A 22,844-nucleotide genomic window follows, 5' to 3' on the forward strand; every position below is an offset into this window, starting at 1 on the left:
GGCGGGACTCTCGACGGATTCTGACTCTATCCCCCTGGCTCAGCGCGGTGCACGCTGGGCCTTGTAGTCTCACTTTCCCGAGAGGTCAGGGCTGGGCCGCTGCTCCGGGAGGAGTCGACCGGTGCAGGATGTGAGCTCACAGCCGGGATTGCTGGCGGACTGGCGGCCACAGGCCAGGGGTTGGTACGGAGTCCACTCGACACTCGGTGGGGAGGAGAAGCGCCCCGGAGGACGGTGAGAGACTGGCCTGCAGAGGCCGTAGGGAGAGGAATGGATGGACCGGCCCCCGCCGGGTCATGGCTGGGGGCTGGGGTGGGGGGGAGCGTGGGGCTGCGTGGCGGGAGACGGAAGTTCAGACCCTCCACTGGGGTAGTGTCAGAACCGGTCTGCAGGCTGAAGACCACCCTGCACTGGCCTGGAGAGAGGCGGGGTGTCGCTCAATTTCTTCGGGACTCGTTGCATGGAGCCTGAGATTGCTCCCCTCTAGTCCAGATCAGGGGTACCTCCCCACTCCTGCCGCCCCTCGTGTGGGAAGGATTTCTGGGTCCTCCTTTGACCACCCCACTGCCTTCTGCCGTCGTGGTGGTGTGTCCTTTGTTCTGCTTAGGGTACCGACGACGAGACAGGGGCCCACCGCCAGCCGTAGGATCCCTAAATAGCCACACGTGAAGCCCGGAAGGAAGGGCTCGGCGGCTATCAGTGGGAAGTGCATTCTCCACGGAATATCTTTCTGGGGCGTCCCCTGCCACCGGATTCCAGGAACTCATTGGCCCGGGTGGAAGCCGTCCTGACGTCATCCAGGAGCTCAAGGCAATTGCTTTGTGGGAAAGAAATGGATTAGCTCCGGAATTTGTCTTTCTCTCGCGGCATTCTTATCCATTGACTTCCTTGGATTTGGCCAAACGAGCTTTCTTTAATCCTGGGGAAATCGGGGCAGGCCCCAAAGTGCATAAGGAACTTGCTAAAACCAGTTGAAAGGATGAGTTTAGTCCTTTGAGGTGGGCGGAGGAAGGGAAGGTGATCTCACCCATTCTAGTGGTGCTTGGTAGCAGTCTCCTGGCTCACTGGAGAGTATCCAGGACAAACCAGGAGGAATTCACTTCACTTGATGCCCCTCCTGCCCCTCCAGCTTTCTTCCCAGAGACCCTTCTAAGTCTTTTCAGGGACAGTTTCAGACTAACAAGCCGACGTGTTAATTAAAATGTGCATGACACTTTTAGGGGAGCAGAGCAGTGAACTTGGAGAAGTAGTTACCATGTTTCTGGATTGTCCACATAAAAGATGATGCCCAACCAGAAACCGACTTCATGTTATGAGGTTATTCCACTTTTTCTTCTGTCCTCATCACTATCGCTGTGATCCAAGACTTCATTACCTCTTCCCTAGAATGCTGCTGACCTTCCCATCTCCTGTCATGCACCTTTACAATCTCTTCTCTACATAGCAGCCAGAGCTAACTTTGAAACATAAATAAATTGGTTCATATCACTCCTCTGTATAAAGCTTCCCAATTGATTCCTCTACTGTATTACAAATAAAATAAAGCTCTTCACTGACATCTTGCACCTCTCTTCCCTGACTTAAGCCTCAGGCCAGTTTTCCCCTGCTTTCTGTGCACCAGCTACATGACCTTATTTCTGTTCCTAAATCTTTCTAACAGGAACTTAGACTTACTCTTCCATCTGTCTGGAATTCTCTCTTTAGACCTCAGCTAAAATTCTTGTTAACATCGTGGTCTTCTTTGAACTGCTTGAAGCAAGGAGAGTATCTGTGCATGGTTACCTACTGTGTAATGTAGTATTTACTCAATAGTTTTATTGCTGAGTTAAATGAGCTAAAAATACAGACTAAATCCTATAAAAGTATCTGCTACATAGTAAGCCTACAGTGAATATTTAGCTATTGTGCCTTTACATCAGCAAAAGAATTTTAATGATTCTATTTTCTTGTTTGTCTTTAAGACAGTATCTTGGTATGTAGCCCAGTCTGGCCTCCAACCCAAGATCCCCCCTGACTCAACATACCTGAGTGCTGGGGTCATGGGAGTGCTCCACTAAGCTCAGCCTAGTGACTCTTTAGATAGCCAGAACATAATGCAGTTGTCCATCAGTATGGCTCCAGGAACTAATGATAAAATGATGGAGTGTTTACATATAACCTATGCACATCCTCCTGTATACTTTAAATCACCTCTGGATGGCTTATTTATTATACCTAAGGTAAATGCATATGAAAATGTACAATGTAACCAGGCACAAGTGGCTCACATCTGTAATCCCAGCTACTCAGGAGGATGAGATCTGGAGGATGACTATTGAAAGCCAATCCAGGCAGAAAAGACCATGAGAGTCTATCTCCAAAATAACCAGCAAAAAGTAGGACTGGAGGCATGGCTCAAAGTGGTACAGTACTAGCCAAGCAGGCCAAGGCCATGCAACACCCTGAATTCAAAAATGTACAATGTAAATATATGTAGTGTAGTGCTATGTAACTAATCATTACATTGTTTATGAAACAATTACAAGATGTAGAGTGAGGTTGCATTTTGGGGGGGTTTTTGTTTTTGTTTTTTTGGTCGTGGGGCCTGAACTCTGGGCCTGGGTGCTGTCCCTCAGCTCTTCAGCTCAAGGCTAGTGTTCTACCATTTGAGCCACAGCGCCACTTCTGGTTTTCTGGTAGTTAACTGGAGGTAAGAGTCTCATGGACTTTCCTGATCTGGCTGGCTTTGAACCTTGATCCTTGGATCTCAGCCTCCTAAGTAGCTAAGATTAAAGGTGTAAGCCAACAGGACCCAGCAAGTAGCAATTTTTAAAATATTTTTCAATCTCCTGTTGTTTGAGTTCATGGATTCAGAACCAAGAAGCAACTAAGCCTCACCAATGGAGGGATGGAAGTAGATTAAATCCCAAGGGCGACCTTGGTTTGTTTGCTTCATACCTGAGATCTGTGAACTTGTTAGTGTTTTAATTTACACATTAGCTAATCATGTTTAGATTTATCATCTGGACTTATCTTTTTCTCCCCATTCTTACTGGGAGTGAAGAGAGGAAGAGACAGGGCTGGAGTATCTCTCAGGAAAAAGTAGCAAAAATAGCCATCCTGTAGTTGTTCTGCCTTGAAAAAATGGTGACAATTTCAGGAACTTGGGGCAAGGCCACTGCCAAGAAAGGGGAAAGGCCAGGAAGCTCAGTGGGAGTCCAGGTAACTCCGGCCAAGCACACTGGCCAGCCACCTCCTGCAGCCACACTCACTTTCCTTCCTTAAGGAGCCTGGAGCAGGCTGTTCCTGAGGCTGCACTCTTGAGAAAGGAAATGTATCCTGTCCTTTAGACTCCAGGGAAACTCCAAGGCTGGCTAGATTCCCAATAGGTTGGACTGAAAGTGTGGACCTAGGGAACCTTGTGAATTTGGAATCTTTCTGGTGGCTCCTAGGACAAGCTGTTCCTGGAGACCTCTCTTGTGGGGTGGTGAGGTGACTAAGACCAGTGTTGTGAGAGACTGTGTTCCCAGACAAGGAGCAGCAGCAAAGTCATTCCTACTGTTGCCTAGGGACTTAGTTAGCCTGGGCGGAGCAAGGAGGGAGAAGTGTAGCCTCCTTGTTTGAGGACTCTGTTGTGCTGACTTCCTGTGTTCTCCTCTGCTCACAGCACTGAGAGTATGAGGTTCTGGCCTCCATCAGCCACTCACTTCTGACCACTTCCACCACGGCGGAGCCTTCCAAGCCTACCTCCTGCCGTGTGGTGATCTATCTGCAGCGGGAGATGTCAGGGGACACCTGTCTGTGCCCAGCCTCAGGGGCCAAGCCCAAGCTAAGTGGTTTTAAGGGAGGTGGGCTGGGCAACAAGTACGTGCAGCTCAATGTCGGCGGCTCACTGTACTACACAACTGTGCGGGCCCTCACCCGGCATGACACCATGCTCAAGGCCATGTTCAGCGGGCGTATGGAGGTGCTGACCGACAAAGAAGGTGAAGCATGGGGGCCTGTTGGGTAGGGCGGGAAGGGAAGGGGGGAGTCAAGGAAATGATTACAGAGCACAGCTTAGGCCTCACAGATCTAGAGCACAAAAACACTTTTCTTTTTCACCTTTGAAATTGCCCCCTAGGAGGCTGTATGTCCAGGGACAAGATCTATACTTTAAAATTCAGGGAGGAGGGTAAAGAGCAGTTTGATGGTCCCTTCCCTCTCCTGCCCCCTGGGCCCCGTGCTCTGTGCTCAGAAAGTTCCTTTGCTTGCTACCTGCTGCTGGACTCATCAGGTGGTCTTTTTTCTGAGGAGGAAAGGGGGAGGTCATGAGGCTTGAACTCAGGGCCTGGGCACTGTCCTTGAGCTTTTCATTCAAGGCTAGTGCTCTACCACTTTGAGCCACAGCACCACTTCTGGATTTCTGGTGGTTAGTTAGAGATAATTAATCATGGGCGGGGCTGGGAAAGTGGCTCAGTGGTAGAGTGCTTGCCTTGCATGCATAAAGGCCAAAGGCCTGGGTTTGATTCCTCAGCACCACATAAGCAGAAAAAGCCAGAAGTGGCGCTGTGGCTCTAGTGGTAGAGCACTAGCCTTGAGCACAGAGAGGCTCAGGGACAGTGCCCAGACCCTGAGTTCAAGCCCCAGGACTGGCAAAAAAAAAAAAAGAATCCAGTGAGCTTTTCTGCCTGGGCTGGCTTTGAGCCATGGTCCTCAGATTTCAGCCTCCTGATTACAAACTTGGATTACAAGCTTGAGCCACTGGCACCCACTGGGCTTTCTTATTGTTGAGGCACTTAATACAAACAGTAATCTGGAGTGGGGGGAACTGAACTCCTAGGCTGGATCCTCATCGACCGATGTGGAAAGCATTTTGGCACCATTTTGAATTACCTCCGAGATGACACCATCACCCTCCCTCAAAACCGTCAAGAAATCAAGGAATTGATGGCTGAAGCAAAATATTACCTCATTCAGGGCCTAGTGAACATGTGCCAGACTGCCCTGCAGGTATGCAACAGATGGGGGGGGGGCTGGGATGTAAGGGTACATTTCTGGCAGGCTGAGTGGGAGATGAGGTTGGTGAGTACAAACCCAGTCAGAACAGGCCCAACCACCCAGCATACGTGTGTTCACATTTGGCAGTGTGAGCAGGCTCTGCTTCTAGTTCTCAGGCCTACTATCTATAGACTGTAGGGTTTTCTGGAAGTGGGGTATCTGTTGCCAGGGGCCTCATAACCTCTAATGCCTCCTTACCAAGGTGGGGGGCGGGGGGACATGATAGAGAAGCTTGGGGGTGTTTGGCTGAGCCTGCTAGCTAAATATCCTAAGCAAGACTCTCTGCTCTGTGTGTGTTACCCAGGACAAGAAGGGCTCCTACCAGCCTGTGTGCAACATCCCCATCATCACGTCCCTGAGGGAGGAGGACAGACTCATTGAGTCCTCCACCAAGGTATGGGGAGTATGGAGGGCTATGGCCAGGGGAGGCCAAGACCCCGGCCCGGTCCTCACTCTCTCCTCCCTCACAGCCCGTGGTGAAGCTGCTGTACAATAGAAGCAACAACAAGTATTCCTACACCAGGTAGGGGTCTGGAGAAGGGCTGTGTGAGTGCAGCTAACAGGGCTGAGCAGACAAAGTGAACCTTGGAGAACAGCTTCAAAGGAGGCTACATACTGGCGAGAGGCATGGGTTTGGGGTTTGGAACCAGTGTTTCTGAGTAACAGACTGGGAGCAGAGGGCAGTCGGGGGCAGAGGTATTTGGAACTAGGCCCAGGGCCCAGGTTGGGATACAGATAATGGAATATAAATGTGCCCTTACCTTGCCACACGTCAGGAGTGTGCCAGGTGTGTTCACTGTCCTAGCCGATGGAGGAGGGATGCTAAGAAGCCAGTTATCCAGGAGTCCTAAACCTCTTGCAGCCTCTGGACTTGTACTGGACTGACTTCCCTTGTGGCCCCCAGCAAACCAGTGTGCACAGGTGGCTGCAGACTCCCAGTGACTCCCTGTGGACAGGCACATGGTCAGTGTCACCCCCACAGAAACAAAGGAGCACCACCTGCTGAGGTAGCAACAGAACTCACTCTTTCCAGGCTTAGGAAGAGCTCCTCCCTCAGTTTTCCTTGCTATGATCAAAAGCCAATGGGATCCTTTTTCCTCATAAGCCCCCACACACCAGTACCTTCATTTCAGCAGCAATACAGTGACAGGGAGGGCCCACCAATCCCCTCGTATGCCCAGACCTCATTCCCAGGCCTGCTGGCCTTCTTGGATTTTTCAGCAATTCTGATGACCACCTGTTGAAGAACATTGAGCTGTTTGACAAACTGTCCCTGCGCTTTAATGGTCGAGTACTCTTCATCAAGGATGTCATTGGTGATGAGATCTGCTGCTGGTCCTTCTATGGCCAGGGTCGGAAGCTGGCAGAGGTGTGCTGCACTTCCATCGTGTATGCCACAGAGAAGAAACAGACCAAGGTATGGGGCCTTCCTCTGCCTAGAGGCAGGACACACAGCAGCCAGGGAGGGACTGGTTGGGGCAAGATGGATGCTGACACAAGGAACAAAAAGGGCCACATACATATTCAGCATTCTTACCCAAACATGCTATGCTGGTGCTGGCTAGGACAAAGCCAGAAACCGGGAAATGAAGAACAGACAGAAATTGTTCATTCCTGACTGCCAAGAGAGCCCACTGACCAGTAGGAAACTTCCTGTTGCTGTGGCAACAAATCAAGTTCAAATTCTGGTTCTACCACTTGTCTGACATTGGTGATGATGGATAAACCACTTAAATGTAAACCATATAGGTCTTTTTTCTCTTTTGCAAACATGAGATGCAACAGTGGGAGGATTCAAAGGAAGCAGCGTGATATAGGGGCCATAGCTTGGGCTTTCAAATCAGAATGCTGTTCAGAACTCCTGGCTGGCCCTCAGATCTCAGACTCCTGAGTAGCGAGGATTACAGGCACATCACCATTGCCCAGTGACAGTTCCCTTTTATGTATGTGTTTGATTATTGACTTGCGTTAGGCTCTTTCCTACACTAAGCAGTTTACATCTTGTGATGCTGACAACTTGAGGTAATATTACTAGTATACAACCACATTCAGGAGGTTCAAGCAGGAGGACTGTAAGTTAGAGGCCAGACAGGATTATATAGTAAGCTGCATGGTACTTGGTCCAAACATAGCTCCACCAGCCTGAGCTACATGGAACAACCATGTCTCAGAAAAACAAAAACCTGCATGACAGTTCAAAACTGTAATTGTAGCTACTCAGGAAGCAGGGAGGACTGAGGTTTGAGGCCAGCCCAGACAAAAAAAGTTGGCAAGACCTCATCTCAATTAATTAAAAGTTGCATATGTTGTTATGTGCCTGTCATCCTAGCTACTTAGGAAGCCTAAATTGGATCATGTTTAAGCCAGCCTGGGCAAAAAGTAAGACCCCATAAAAAATTAACTAAAAAAGAGCTAGGGGCATGGCTCAAGTGGTAAAGAACCTACCTAACAAGCACAAAACATAAATTCAAACCCCAGTAATGCCAAAAAAAAATTTTTTTTAACCCTGGATAGTAACATCACATTATACACACAGAAGCTGCAGTCCAGAAAGCTTAGGCCAAAGGCCTCCCAGCTAGTAAAAGGCAGAGCTGTGTGCAGCTGGGCCCACCTTCCATGCACACTAGTCATCAGTCTTGGATTAGCATGGGTCTTGGGCAGGGTCCTGGCACTCTGTAGCGACAACAGAAATGCTTAGTCCTCCCTCATTAATTTCCAAAGTGTTTTTTTGTTTGCTTTTTGGTTTTGGTGGGGTCTGAACTCAGGTTTGCACATGCTAGACAAGTCATAGAGGACATCCCCTCATACCTCCTTCAGAAGGAGACCTGCCCTCCATCATTAGCCAGCCACTGGTCTTGTGAGGTACAGGCTTTGTGGAGGTCCACAGGGCCAAGAGCACAGGTAGGCACTCCCACTGAGATGGAACCTCAGTTTTGTCTCCTTCACTACAGGTGGAATTCCCAGAGGCCCGAATCTATGAAGAGACACTGAACGTTCTACTCTATGAGACCCCCCGCGTCCCCGACAACTCCTTATTGGAGGCCACAAGCCGGAGTCACAGCCAGGCTTCCCCCAGTGAAGATGAGGAGACTTTTGAACTCCGGGACCGAGTGCGCCGCATCCATGTCAAGCGCTACAGCACTTATGATGACAGGCAGCTCGGCCACCAGTCTACCCATCGCGATTGACAAGGCCCTGCCATCCTGTGGAGCCCCTCCAACCCTACTGGCCACCCCTTGCTGCTGCCAGCTGGAGTCAGCTCCAGCATGCAGAGGTGATGAGCCCTGCCTGGGAGGTCAGAGGACCTGCCAGGGTCCCTTCCCCTAGCACTTCCAGAGCTGCTCCCTTCCTGCCCAACAGGAAGATGCTTCTGCTCTGGGGTACATGGACACACACCTCTAGCTAAGAACCCATTCCCGTGAAGAATGGCTTCACTCGGGAAGAAAGGCAGCTTCTGGTGCTACAGAGGCCTACTCTTTTAACAGGAAGGGGCTTCTTCCTAAAGTGTTTAAGCATAGGTTAGACAAGCTTAGGTTTTAAATAGTATAGATGTTAGATATAATGGTGCATGCCTTTAAGCCTAGATACCGGGGAGGCTAAGGCAGGAGATCAAAAGTTTGATGCCAACCTGGGTAACTAATTTAGACCCTATCTCAAAGTGAAAATTTCTAGAGGACTGGGCATATAGCTTCAGTCAGTGGTAGAGGACTTATTTGGAATGTGCAAGTCCCTGATTCAGTCCCCAGGACCACCAAAAAAAAAAAAAAGAAAGAAACTAGGAAATAATTACTTTGAGTCTTATGAGTGAGGAGTAGGCATTTTTGTTGCCTCCACAGCTTGCCAGCACCCTGCTTAAAGCAGACCCCTCAGCTAACCCTTCTTGATGCCTTTGGGATCTATCCTTAAAGCACTGTGTACTTTTATTCAGGAGATTTGTATTGTGTCCTAATCCATCTTTCTCACCTTAATCCCCTTTCCTGTAGAAATAGAAACACTTGAGGGAGGGGATAAAGATGAATCAATTTTTAGCTGGAGGTGGTAGTAAATACCTATAATCCCAGTACTTGTGAGGCTAAGGTAAGAGAATCCCAATCAGCAAGACTCTCCAAAAAAAAAAAAGCAATAAAAAAGAAAAAAATAGAACCTGAACAGCTTTAGCTTTGCTGGTCTTGGCCAGCCAGCCCAAAGGGCACCAAGAAAGGAAGTTGGGACCGGAGGTCTTAACAGTATCTTGTGAAAAGACTTCACCCAACATCTTAGAGCCACGTCACTCACTCCTTGCATCTAACAGGGTTCTTTTTGACTCTTGCTCTTTGGTGCCCTCAGTCCCAAGACACAATGTCCTTATATACTATAAAGGCAAAAGCTATCTTGGGGGCCAAGAGCTCCTTTGGATCAGAAATACATCAGGAAGGCAGCAGAGCCCAAGCATTGCGCATTGCCAGCCTGTATATCCATCAGCTGAGGACCACAAACTGGGATACCTGGGATCCCAGCAGGCCCTGCATGGATGGCTTACCCCTGATATCCATGTTCTTAGTAGAGAAGGTGGTTCTGCCCTGTGGTGAGTGATAGGAGGCCCTTCTCATTCTTTTTTGGGGGGGGGTCACTTGGCCTAGAGATGTCAAGCACCAGACAGGGTATGAGTTTCTCCTCAGGACTTTGGTTTTCATTCCCTTGTTTGCCTTGGCCCTTTGAAGCAGCTTATCTGAATTGTTTCCAGAGGAATGCTGTGAGGGAAGTAACTGATGGTCTCTGCTGGACAGAGCATCATGGCCACATACAATGCCTGCTCCCTTGGGGAGGAGCACAGGTGATCAGGTTTATCACTGTTGACTACTCATGATCACCAAGTGGCCACACAGAGCCGACTACTGGAAAATGCCAGGCCCAGAGTTGGGCACTCAAGGACCTGTCAAAAGACATGGAGCAGGGGTGATATGACTTAATCAGGCATTTTAAGTCACAGTCTTGAATGTATAAATAGTTCTAAGACTCAGATCAGGCACCTTGATGATCAGCTAATTCTTATAGCCCTCACTGGAATTAAGACAATCCATTTCTTGCACAAATTCAAGCTTTGGCTTTGTGGCTTTCCCACAGAGATTGGAATGCTTCAACCTGAGGCCACCAGCCTATTTTCTCAGCTGCTCTCATGAAGCCCTTTAGTATGCGAATTCCCAGCTTCCCACTGAGGTATTTCCATGCTTGTTCTTTAACCTCCATGTCCCTTTTGGCCTCTACTTACTTTGATATTCAGGCCTTCCGCTCTTAACAGGATCTAGTCTTGGGTTCTAAGGAAGCACAGTAGTCTGACGCTGGGCATTTATGTTCTTTGACTGGAAGTAATCTTGGTCTAAAACACTAACAATGATCTTAGCTTTGTTGAGTGGACTTTGTGACATATGGGTGTGGGGAATCTCTGTTCCCAAGGGATGAAAAAGCAGATCTTGACACTATGAATTTTCCAAAGAAAAGCAGCCTAAGGGAGAGTATACAGAGCAGGGATAAAGGTCAAACTGTCAATTTCCGAGGAAACTGGCATTTTCTCAGAAATAAAACCCAGGACTAGGTTTTATTAAATTTGGTGTGCAACCATGGTCTCTCCGAAGATGGCACAGATCTGGCATGAGAGAACTTTTCCTTTGTCATATAACTGCAATCCTTTGTGGCTCAGCCTAAGTGATGGAAGTAAACACTAATTTCTAATAAAATTGTATAATGCTGCACTGGCACAGACCTATTTTTGCAGTAAGTAGAGTTGCAGACTCAGTTCCTAAATTTCTATTCCCCATCAGACTTTTTGTGTTCAGTCTAGGTCATATGACTACCTACTATATTGCACTACAGCCCAAGCTCCCCCTGGTGGGGGATTAAGCAAAACACTAACAAGGACTAGAACTGAGATTCAATATTAATTCAAGAGTGAACTGTCCTCTCTAACAATCACTAGGGCAATGGAGCAGGACTCCTAAATATTGGGACCAATGAGCCCAATTCCTCTCTGGCGCTTAGAGACCTGGAAGAAGCTGAGGAAGTAGCTTGGCATGGTCAACATCCATATCTTAAGCAGCTTGTTAGCCAATTCCTGTGCTTGTGGTCTGGATGCCTTACAGACTTGTGCTTATTACTGCCAAGCACACTGCTTCAGAACACCCGACTGGCCTGCCTTCTCCCAGGCTTGGTGAGGTCAGAGAAGGCAGAGGTTGGCCAGTATTAAGAGCCAGGCCACTCCATCCCAGATGCTAGCTGCTTCTCTACACTTGGCAGAGCGGAAAGAGAACAAGCATTTAATCTAGTGTGTTCTCTCTGACTGACTGCCTGACACAGTGCCGCGTAGATGTTAGCTTCCAGCCTCAGAGGGAACCAACAAACCCTAGCAGAGGAGGTAGCTCCTTAGAAGTAACTTTATATAAAAGGCAATCAAAGGCCCTACTAGGTCAGAAGACCCCATCATGAGACTCTGGGGGAAGAAATGGCGAGGGTGGCCAAGCATGCACTGGTTTATTGACCAACCTCATATTCCAGACAGTGTGACAGGCCAGGAAACCCCAAGGCCTGTAGCAGTTGAAAACAGTTCCTTGGTGGAAGGTTTGCTGGAACATGATAGAGGCAGGGCATATGAGGAGGCTAGCCTTGGAGTAGTCCTATGTGGGTCTTCAAAGAAAACAGTTACAACCCCTTCCCCAAAAAAACAGAGGCCCATAATCAAATGGTGCAAAGGATTAAGAGACCCATTGTGGCCCATGATGGGGAAGAGATTAGAGTTCTGCAGCAATTGTGGGTTGAGAGCTGTTCTGAGCGGCCAAGCTTGGGCATTCAGGGCCTCAGCTGGCCTACCAGTGAAGGCCTGAGGGTGGTGTCTTCTCATCTTTATTGCTTTCCAGGGAGAAGGGTGGAATCCGGACATCAAAATGGGAGCCATCAGGTCTCTCAAAGCGGAACGTGCCCCTGAGGGTCAGAGAGAAGCTAGTTTAGAGGGAATCAAGGCCGAGGCCCTCTTAAGGACCTGGGTGGCTAGATGCCCTTGGTGCCAGAGCAGGATGAAGCAGGTCTATGCCCTCTTCTGTCTAGTTCATGAAAGGATGACTAGACCAAAGATACAAGAGCCCCTCTTGGCCCTATATGAAATAGAGCTGGAAATGTGGCTTAAGTGGTAGAACATCTGCCTAGGAAATTCAAGTCCCAGTACTACCAAAAACAGAAACACAACTACACAGATTCTGACCCATTAGAATCTACTCAACTGCACTCTGAGATTCCCTGAAACACCAGGGGGGAAAACTATTACTTGAGCAACTCAGTGTAGACTCAAATTCCCTGCTAAATCCTTAACCCTGAGAAATAGGTTTCTAGGAAACAGGCAGTTGCAAAAACTAGATGAGTCCCACATAACCATGAAGAGCAGACAAAGTTCCTTCTAGAACCTGACTTAGCCTGATGTTGACTACAGCTGAGCTTACTATGAGCTTTCAACTTTTTTCTTAAGCTTGTAGCCCAAGCTGGTCTTGAATTCATCTACCTACCAGAGCTGGGGATATAGATGTATCCTTTGAGCTCCCATTTCTCTAGCCTGAAGCTGTCTGCAATTGATCAGCCCATGCCCTGGCACACACTTGCTTACCACATGTGCCCACTAGAAGCTTGCAGGGAGACATGGCTGCTATACTGGAACGCAGGCTGCTCCTTGGATAACACTGGCTCCTGTAAAGATTCAGGCAAAATGGGTCAGACACCTTAGGCCCCACATTCCCTGTAACTGGGGTCACATTCTGATTGCCAGTTCCTCAGGACTGGATGTCCCCACCACAGCAACCATATCTACAATGACTTAGCTATCAATAGTTTCTCCCCCAGCGTGGCCACTGGCCTGGGTCTTTTATTGACTTTGAGAAAAATAACCTCAGACTTAAGGCACTGAAGAAGATGCTGAGTACAAGACCTGCTCCTACAAAACTAAGGGACAGACAGGCATCATGGCAAGTACTCTGCAAGCCTTCACTGCCTGAATTCTAGTGATCATAACATGGTATGTATGGTCCCCATTTCAGCAGTAAGAATCATACTTTGGCTAAGTAACTTACCCAAAGTTATATAGTGAGTATAAACATCCAGAATGTAAAGCCCTGTTTCTCACTTTTCCACTTTGCTTCTCCAAACCTCTCCTAACATGCTTGCTGAATATGGGCCTGGCATTAGTACTACTTGTGACACTATTTTTTAAGAGACAGGATGTGGAGGCTGGAGGTGTGGATCATGGTAGATCATCTGCCATGAGCAAGAAAGCTGAGGGCAGAAGTGACACTGTGGCTCAAGTGCTAGAGCGCTCTCTGAACACCCAGCCCTAGAGTTCAAGCCCATGACCAACAGAAAAAAGAAAAAAAAAAAGCAAGCAAGCAAGCAAGCTGAGGGCATCAGGCCCTGAGTTCAAGCCCTATTACTGGCAAATTAAAAGAGACAGAGACAGACAGACAGACAGGTACAGGCAGAGAATGATTCCAAAAATAAAATGGACCAGCAAAGGATGTACAAATGCAGAGAGGCAGAGACATGAAAACTGTGAGTGTTAGGGGAATCACACTCCATGTAAGCAAATTCAAAGTCAGGGTTGTTTTTTTTTGTTATTGTTTTTGCCAGTTCTGGGACTTGAACTCAGTGCATGGGTACTATCCCTGAGCTGCTTTTGCTCAAGGCTAGCACTCTACCACTTGAGCCACAGTACCACTTCTGGTGTTCTCTGTTTATGTGGTGCTTAGGGATCAAACCCAGGGCTTCATGCATGCTAGGCAAGCACTCTACCACTAAGCCACATTCCCAACCCTCAAATTCAGGTTTTAAGACACTATGCAAAGCCCAGTGCTGGTGGCTCATGCTGTAATCCTAGCTACTCAGGAGGCTGAGATTTGAGGATAGCAGTTCAAAGCCAACCCGGGCAGAAAAGTCCCCAAGAGACTCTCATCTCCAAGAACTCCAAAAACCCAGAAATGGCACTGTGGCTCAAAGTGGTAGAGCGAGAGCCTTGAGCACAAAGAGGCTCAGGCCCTAAGTTCAAGCCCCATGACTGACCAAAAAAAAAAGAACTATGCAAAAGTATTATATGCAAAAAAATGCCATATGTGATGGCACACACCTACATAATCCAGGACTCAGGAGGCAGAGGCAGAGCTAAAGCTACATAGTGAGACCCTGATTCTGAAAGATTTGATGTTGGACTCACTTGGATTGAAATCCTTGCCCTGCCCTCTACTATTAATGTACCAGTTTCATTATCTTCATCTGTGAAATGGATTATAAGCAATCTATCTCACAGGCTTGTAAGATTTCTAGCCCAGGACAAGCATATGTAACCACAGAGAAAGACCATGATGCTCACCCTGCCCACCACCCCTCGGCCTCGCACGGTCTCCAAGGTGCCAGAAAGACTGAATATTCTCCAATGCCGCTCCCGAAGCTGCACCACATCACTGTCCAGGTTCTCTAAGCGGATACAGTAGCGCCACTGTGGGATGAAAGACAGAGTTCCAGTTTGAGAAACAAGAGACCTTGGATAAGCCCATCTAGAGTCCTGTAGAAGGCAAAAGGCAACAAAAGCTGACACCAATGTTGCTCAGGATGCAGACATTCCCCAGCCCTGCCATATTCCCAGAGTTCTCTACTCCCCTGAGGGAGACACTCACCCAGTAGACATGGGAATTCTGGGCTTCCTAGGGAAGAAAAACAAGAATTTAAGCCCCAGAGCACAAGATCAAATCTGTTTCAATCAACACATCTACAAAGGAGTCCAAGTATTCCACCAGGGAGGTTGCAGAGATTCACCAAGCTGCCAGTGTCTCTGGGATGATGATTTATTTTGCAAGCCCACAAAGAGGCAGCTTCCTGTCCTTCCTAGTTCCCCCTTATGAACTGTCAGGACTGCCAACAGCTGGATGCCAATACAAATAACTCTAGGACTCTTAGTTTCTCACCACCCTCCTTGCCAGTCCTAACACCCCTCTCCCCCCCTCCCCCCGCCCCCCAGTGCTGCATGGGTTCATCCTCTACTGTTCTTCCCCCCGCCATACTTTGTATACTGGATGCCAAAATATCCCATGAACTTCTGGGAGACAGGAACTGTATTTGTGTTCCCAGGATTAGCTTATAAGACAATACACTACTCAAATGGCTACTCAAAAGTATAAAGATCATTACATATTGACTTAGACAAGTATGCATCCATTAGAAATGCTCCCATTGTCAGCAGAAAAAAAGAGCAGGACCTAGATTTACTGCTATAGATCTAGGTGTCAGCCATTGACTCAACCCCACCCAATATATGAGCACTTAGGAGCAGAACCTCTACCCCTGGAGTCACACTGGGGACACTGCACAGACTTTGGGACCTGATCCAGGAAGGACCCCCATACCCTCATGCTGGACACACACCCTCATGCCCATGTAGAAGGGGATGACAGTAACACGGATGTTCTCAGTTGTTTCCCGGTGAACATCAGAGAGCTCTAGCCAAGGGTGATTCTTCTCTTGCCAGGCCCGTAGTGTTTCTCGAGCCACAAAAGGGGGTGCTGGCACAAGAAACAACAGGTTAGTCCAGCCAGAGTCCAGAGTATAGCATTTACTCTCCCGCAGTTCCTCCTAGAAACATCTTTCAGTAGTGCCTAGGCTGACAGAGCATACACATAAAGCAAAAACAAGACTGGAAGGCACAAAGCTACCATAAGTATAATACCTGAGGGGGCAGTAAGACCTTATGGAAGAGGAAGTAGGCCAGAAGTAGAAGCCCTGGTTTTCACACCTCTGGCCCATACTTCCTAGCAGTCTTGATCCACTTATTATCTCCTAGCCTTATTTTATATCTCTGTAAGGAGACAGTATGCCATTTAGAGATCATAGGACTAAGGAGAAGTTGAAAAGCAGAGCTGTGGAATTATTTCTGATAATAAATGAGAGAGGGTCCTCTCTCATTCCTGTTCCCTTTTTAAGATTATGTGTGTGCATGTGTGTATGCGCATATGCACACATGCAAGCATCCTGAAACATGAATTCAGAGCCAAGCACTATACCAGAGCTTTTTTTTTTTTTGTCCATGGGGCTTGAACTCCAGGCCTGAGTGCTGTCCCTCAGCTCTTCAGCTCAAGGCTAACTACTCTACTACTTGAGCCACAGAGCCACTTCTGGTTTTCTGGCGGTTTAATTGGTGATAAGAGTCTCACCGACTTTCCTGCCCAGGCTGGCTTTGAACTGCAAACCTCAGATCTCAGCCTCCTAAGTAGCTAGGATTACAGGCATGAGCCACAAGCACCTAGTCATGGGAGCTTTTTTTGCTCAACTAGTGCTCTACCACTTGAGCCACAGTTCCACTTCCAGCTTTGTGGTACTTAATTGGAGGTAAGAGTCTCATGGACTTTCCTGCCCAGGCTAGCCATGAACCACAATCATCAGATCTCAGCCTTCTGAATAGCCAGGATCACAGGGGTGAGCCACCAGTGCCTGGTTGTGGGATTACCTTTTGTCTGGTCGTACAGAAGAAATCTTTCAAAGAGCTCGTGTTGGATGGGAACCTGATCTGTGGAGGTGTAGGGAAGGATGTCTTCATGGCTGACATAGTCCAGGCCTGGCACACAGAGATAGTAAGACTTAAAAAGCAGCGGAGTGAACTTGAAAAGATAAACTTCTTGGCCTTGCACAGAGTGGACAACCATAGGCCATACCTCTTAATACCACCATCCCTCCCAGCACGTAACAGGACATCAGAATTTTCTTCTGGGACACCTTCAGATGCTAACTCCTCACCTGGGATAGCATAGAGAGCCCGGCTGTCATCATGGTTAGCCAAGAAGGTCACAGCTTCTGTCTGAGATCTCTGAGACTAAGGCAAGAAGTCAGTCAGTGGCTTTCTTGGATAATGTCCAGTCCTGAGGCTTGGAACTGTTTGACCTCTCTCCCTCCCTTTGTCCTCATTGAGGTTCAGTCCTTTCCCATGGAGAGGATCCCCAGACCAAGTCACCTTGTTTACTTACTATATGTGGACAGTCACGGGCATCAATCAGCACCTGATAGTAAGTGTGAGTTTTGCCTTTCACCTCTTTAGAGCCATGGCCGGCAGGATTCTCTGCTCTGTGGGGTGAGAGAAGCAGCCTGGTATTACCTTGAGAAAAGTAGAAGCTGCGCCTGCCTCAGCTCCCTGCCACCTCCCCACGTAAACAGACTGGTGCCTGATCTAAAGGAGCTTTGGCACCAGGTGGACTCCCACTCAGCACCATTCTACTCCAGCAGAGTTGCAGTCAGGGCATACAATGAAACCTGGAGGGCCCATGTAGTTATCATTTTGTCTTCTCTGGATGACTCTTGGACAAGGGCCATGTTGACAAATCCAATTACCACTTCAGTCTCCAGGGCTATGAGTACCCTATGCAGCTCACATCCTAAAGGCTCACAGTGATCACTTAATGAAGATATTCCATCTTTTTTTTTTTTTTTTTTTGTAATATACTCTAGAGATGTGAGAATACAGGCATGATTCCAAATGAACATCAAGAACGAAAAAGGAAAAGAGGAGAGGAGGGAAGGGATGGGACTAAAATAGAAGAATGGTCCTCAAATACCCCCATGGAATATTGATTCTGAGCTGGACGCTGATGGCTTGCACCTGTAATCCTAGCTACTCAGGAGGCTGAGATCTGATGACTGCAGTTCAAAGTCAGCCCAGGCAGTAGAATCCATGAAACTCTTATCTTCAATAAACTACTCAAAAAAGGTCAGATACAGGGGCTGGGAAGGTGGCTCAGTGGTAGAGCGCTTGCCTTGCATGCCTGAGGCCCTGGGTTCGATTCCTCAGCACCACATAAGCAAAAAAAAAAAAAGGAAAAAGCCGGAAGTGGCGCTGTGACTCAAGTGGTCGAGCGCTAGCCTTGAGCTGAAGAGCTGAGGGACAGCGCCCAGGCCCAGAGTTCAGGCCCCATGACCAGACCCAAAAAACAAAACAAAACAATAAAGGCCAGATACAGTGTAGTGGCTCAAGTGGTACAACACTAGCCTTGAACAAAAGGAGCTCAGAGACAGCACCCAGCCCATTCAAGCCCCAGGACTGGCAAAGAAAAGAGAAAAAAAAATACTGATTTGAAAATTGAGACTAGTGTGGCGTGCATTCTGAGGAGGCTTAGATAGACTGGTTGTCACTGAGTACTTTTGTCTCCATGGGTAACAGTATCAGAGAAATACTCTGGGGCTGGTTCTAAGGCCCTGGAGGATACTGTTTTCACCCCTGAGATTCCAGGCCATGACTCAGGCCTCCTTTTGAGGATACCATGAAGCATGACAGGGGAACTTACTTTTCTGGGGTTGCAGAAGCCACATCACGGTCATAAAGTCTGGCCTGCCAGGGAAACAGGACGACACCTCGGTACCCAAAAACACTGTGAAGGAAAAGCTGGCAAAACAAAGAAGCCTCAGTGATTCTGCAATCCAGCAAATCCATCCAGGTGTAGCTTGACCACAAAATAGCACTGACGGAAGCAACTGCAGCTCACAGTCTTGCCACTTTTCCCTTGAACTCTGTGATCAACCCAGACAACTATGGAACACTCTTATACACTGACTGACTGACTCCACTTATCCTTCAGGTAATACCTTTGGCTTTTTTTTTTTTTTTTTGTCGGTTGTGGGTCTTGAACTCTGGGCCTGGGTGCTGTCCCTCAGCTATTCAGCTCAAGGCGAGCACTCTACCACTTGAGCTACAGCGCCACTTCTGGTTTTCTGGTGTTTAATTGGAGATAAGAATTTCACAGACATGCCGGGCACTGGTGGCTCACGCCTGTAATCCTAGCTACTCAGGAGGCTGAGATCTGAGGATCGCGGTTCAAAGCCAGCCCAGGCAAGAGAGACCGTGAGACTCCTCTCTCCAATAAGCCTTCCTTGACCTTCTCTCCGTTTAATCCACCATAAATCCACCAACTATTTGCATGTCAATGATTCCTTTCTGCATTACAAATATGAAGAAAAGAGCCATGTTTACTGTGCTTTCTTATCTAACCCTAATACTTAACCCTGGTCCATTTTAGGCATACAAAAGATACCACTGAACAGTCTTTCATACCTACAAGAGGCCTAAATCTACCCCAGTGGACCTGAAACAAAGTTGATACAGAAAAAGAGCCTTACATCTGAGCTAAACATACTGTAACAAATTTAGTAGTGAAACATCAAAGGTTTTGTGTGTGTATGTGTGTGTGTGTGTATGTGTGTGTGTGTGTGTTCTGTGCCAGTACTAAGGGTTGAACTCAGGGCCTAAGAACTGTTTCTGAGTTTTTTTGCTCAAGGCTAGTGCTCTACCACTTGCACAGCTCTTCTGTTTTGTTTTTGTTTTTGTTTTCTGGTGATGAATTGCAGGTAAGTTTCACATTCTTTCCTGCCTGGGATGGCTTTGAACTATGGTCCTCAGATCTCAGCCTCCTACGTAACTATGGTTACAGGCATGAGCTACCAATACCCAACAAAGGTTTGCTTTTCTAAAAGCTTCCCTTATTGACTTCCACTACATTAAGAGGAATCTTTTGTAACTTGGCTTTCTCCTTCCTTTTGTCCAGAAAATCCCTGTCTACACAAGCCTGGAAAGGGAACCCATCAACATATTAAAGGCATTCAAACCCAAGAATAGAGAAATCTCATCTTTTAAAAATTATGTGATGGGACTGGGAAGGTGGCTCAGTGGTAGAGTGCTTGCCTTGCATGCATGATGCCCTGGGTTCGATTCCTCAGCACCACATAAGCCGAAAAAAGCTGGAAGTGGCGCTGAGGCTCAAGTGGTAGAGCACTAGCCTTGAGCTGAAGAGCTGAGGGACAGTGCCCAGGCTCAGAGTTCAGGCCCTACAACTGGCAAAAAAAAAAAAAAAAAAATGTGATTTCAGCCGGGCACTGTAATCCTAGCTACTCAGGAGGCTGAGATCTGAGGAATGTGGTTCAAAGCCAGTCCAGACATAAAAGTCTGTGAGATTCATACCCAAAATAGTACCCCACAAAAAAGGCAGAAATGGAACTCTGGCTCAAGTGGTAGAGTATAAGCTTTGAGCAAAAGAAGCTCAGGAACAATGCCCAGGCCCTGGGTTCAAGCCCTAGGACCAACACACACGCGCGCGCACACACACACAAAACTGTGATTTTGGGGGGCTTGTCTAAAATGCACAAGGCTCTAAATTTGATCCCCAGTATATGGGGGGAAAAGATGAGATAAATGGGAAACGATACCATTCAGGCCTCTGACCAAATAGGACTCCATAAAAATACTCCATTAAGGGGCTGGGCAGGTGGCTCGGTGGTAGAGTGCTTTTCTTGCATGCATGAGGCCCTGGGTTCAATTCCTCAGCAGTACATAAGCAGAAAAAGCCAGAAGTGGCACTGTGGCTCAAGAGGCAGAACGCTAGCCTTGAGTGGAATTGTCAGGGACAGCGCCCAAGCCCAGACTTCAAGCCCCATGACAGCCAAAAAAAAAAAAAAATTCCATTAAAATGACTTGGCCCAGATGGGCGCTAGTGGCTCATGCCCATAATCCTAGCTAGTCAGGAGGCTGGGATCTGAGGATCACAGTTCAAAGCCAGCCCAGGCAGGAAAGTCTGTGAGATTCTTATCTCCAATTAAACACTAGAAAACCAAAAGTGTCACTGTGGCTCAAGTGGTAGAGTGCTCGCCTTGAGCTGAAGAGCTGAGGGACAGTACCTAGGCCCAGAGTTCAAGCCCCAACAACCAAAAAAAAAAAACAAAAAAAGACTTGGCCCAATACTCACCTGCCCAGTCTCATATTTTCCATTCTGTTTTGGCACCTCAAACACACCAACTGTCTCCAACACTTTGCCCTCTGCTCGGTTTCTGATTAGGAAAAAAAAAGAACAAGCAAATTAAAGGCTGAGAAAGTAACAGTTCTCCATCAAAAAAACAAAAAAAAAAACAAAAAACTAGTAAAATAATGAGGGGCCAGGGCAATGACAGCGGTGAAGGGCTGAGGCCTGTGGGTATCAAAGGTGAGTGTGGGCTTGGCTAGGCCAGCACACAGAGTTGCTGCCTTTCCTCCTTTGACACCCAACTATGGGCCCCTGCTCTGTGAAGATCTCCCCAGTGTTAGATCTGACTACTCCCAGGTCAATTTCATCTGCCCTCACTCAATATTCCTGTTATCATGCCCACCCCTGTATCCTGTCATCCCATTTCTTGGCTAACTCACCCTTCTGGCCTCCCAGTCTACATTTCAGTTATTTGTGCCTTATCTCCACTGAGACTGTAAGTTCTTTGGGAGCAATGCTTCTGCCTGATGATTAGCCTGTACTCCCCTCAAAGCAAATGTGCAAGAGATGCTCAAATAACCGTTTTTCTGAGCCAGGCGTTGGGCACATGTTTATCATCCCAGTACTAAGGAGGCTGAGGCAAAAGGATCATGATTTTGAGGCCATCCTGAGCTACTAATGAGATCTTGCCTCAAAAAAAAAAAAGAGAGAGAGAGAAAGAAAGGAAGGGAGGGAGAGGAGGGAGGGAAAAGAAATTTGTCCTGTATCATAATTTGGTGTCCCTCAAAATCGTGGTAGTCCTTAGTTGCCCTTAAGGGCTTAATCATCTCTGAAATCCCAATTATACTCTATGAATTACATCTATTCTATAATATCTTAGTAATTTTTGTTCTGATTTGCATAAGCTTTCACAGGGGTCTTAAACTGCAAACAGCTTTCACCTCTCTAATATCATTATGTGGTGTAGCCACTCTAAGGTCAGCTGTCAGTAACACAGGCTAATCTTTCTTTTTTTTTTTTTTTTTTGGGTCCAGTCATGGGCCTGAACTCTGGGCCTGGGCGCTGTCCCTCAGCTCTTCAGCTCAAGGCTAGCACTCTACCATTTGAGCCACAGTGCCACTTCCGGCTTTTTTCTTTTTTGCTTATGTGGTGCTGAGGAATCAAACCCAGGGCCTCATGCATGCAAGGCAAGCACTCTACCACTGAGCCACCTTCCCAGCCCCACAGGCTAATCTTTCTAGGGGGCCCTCAGATGTGAATTTCATCAACCTCCACAATTTGATCTTTGTCTCCTGGGGTGTAGGGGACCCTCTCCATCCCACAAACCCTCTTTCCCAAATCGACATAAGAGAAAAACAGCCTCCACAGGATCACACGGAAACCTAGGACCCACGAGGCCCACCACATTCAAGTCGGTTTGTTTTCCAGCATCTTTCTACGGGAGGCCAGGAGCCAATGAGGGGCTGGAGATTCACGTCAAAAAAAAGCCTCGTGGCTGTATTACAGAGCAGGCTCACTAACAAACAGGGTGCTGGGGATCCCAACCAAGAGGCGCTCCTCGGAGCTAGCCGTGCACAGCCAGAGCTCCGGGCCGCGCTCCCTTCTCCAGTCCTGGCACCAGTCCCGGGCAGCGCACGTCCGTAGCGCGTCACGTCGGCTCCCAGCTCGGGACCCTCTCGACCCCAGGTCGAACTCCGGTCACCCGCGGGCAGCCTGGCCTGCTGGTCGCCTAGCCTCCAGACCCCCCCGGCCTCCTCACTGGCCAGGAACGTGCTCCCCGGGTGCTGGGCCCGGTCCCCAAACCGCGTCGCTCCGTCCCTCACCGGGACGAGAGATGCCTTCGCGTCGTCGCACTCGTCACTGGTTGAAAAGCCCCAGCTCCACCCGCCGCATAGAGCGGCCTCGACCCTCGGGTCGCGGTCAGTGACCGAGACCACCAGCGGCTGCCCACGGCCAGGGCCCGCCGGGCCGCACAGGCTGCCATATCCCGCCCGAGCGCCCGCTCGGCTGCTGACACTGGGCCCGACCCGCGGCCGGGCGGCGTCCCGCCCCCGCCCC

The 22,844-nt window shown here is 48.2% G+C and overlaps 2 protein-coding genes across 3 annotated transcripts; one reads left to right on the forward strand and one right to left on the reverse strand.

Annotated features, from left to right (window-relative positions):
* Positions 1-68: 68 nt before the first annotated feature.
* Positions 69-10,748, forward strand: Tnfaip1 (TNF alpha induced protein 1). Of its 2 annotated transcripts, XM_070027282.1 has the most exons (8): positions 69-234; positions 608-810; positions 3,647-3,965; positions 4,802-4,971; positions 5,324-5,413; positions 5,490-5,542; positions 6,241-6,436; positions 7,971-10,748. In XM_070027282.1, exons 3-8 carry the CDS (start codon positions 3,761-3,763, stop codon positions 8,205-8,207), a joined length of 951 nt encoding a protein of 316 aa, XP_069883383.1. In that variant the 5' UTR covers positions 69-234; positions 608-810; positions 3,647-3,760; the 3' UTR covers positions 8,208-10,748. The 2 variants fall into 2 exon arrangements, with proteins under 2 accessions (XP_069883383.1, XP_069883382.1); XM_070027281.1 differs by lacking the exon at positions 608-810.
* A 756-nt stretch (positions 10,749-11,504) lies between these two features.
* Positions 11,505-22,840, reverse strand: Poldip2 (DNA polymerase delta interacting protein 2). Its single transcript, XM_070027280.1, has 11 exons — positions 22,610-22,840; positions 20,793-20,874; positions 18,345-18,442; positions 17,034-17,130; positions 16,807-16,882; positions 16,520-16,627; positions 15,442-15,578; positions 14,697-14,723; positions 14,393-14,518; positions 12,644-12,723; positions 11,505-11,970 (listed from the first exon to the last, which is right to left on the reverse strand). Exons 1-11 carry the CDS (start codon positions 22,768-22,770, stop codon positions 11,856-11,858), a joined length of 1,107 nt encoding a protein of 368 aa, XP_069883381.1. The 5' UTR covers positions 22,771-22,840; the 3' UTR covers positions 11,505-11,855.
* Positions 22,841-22,844: the final 4 nt, after the last annotated feature.

This window comes from Dipodomys merriami, unplaced genomic scaffold (genome assembly GCF_024711535.1).
Source record: "Dipodomys merriami isolate MVZ:Mamm:240054 unplaced genomic scaffold, mDipMer1.0.p SCAF_19, whole genome shotgun sequence".
Taxonomy (NCBI): Eukaryota; Metazoa; Chordata; class Mammalia; order Rodentia; family Heteromyidae; genus Dipodomys; species Dipodomys merriami.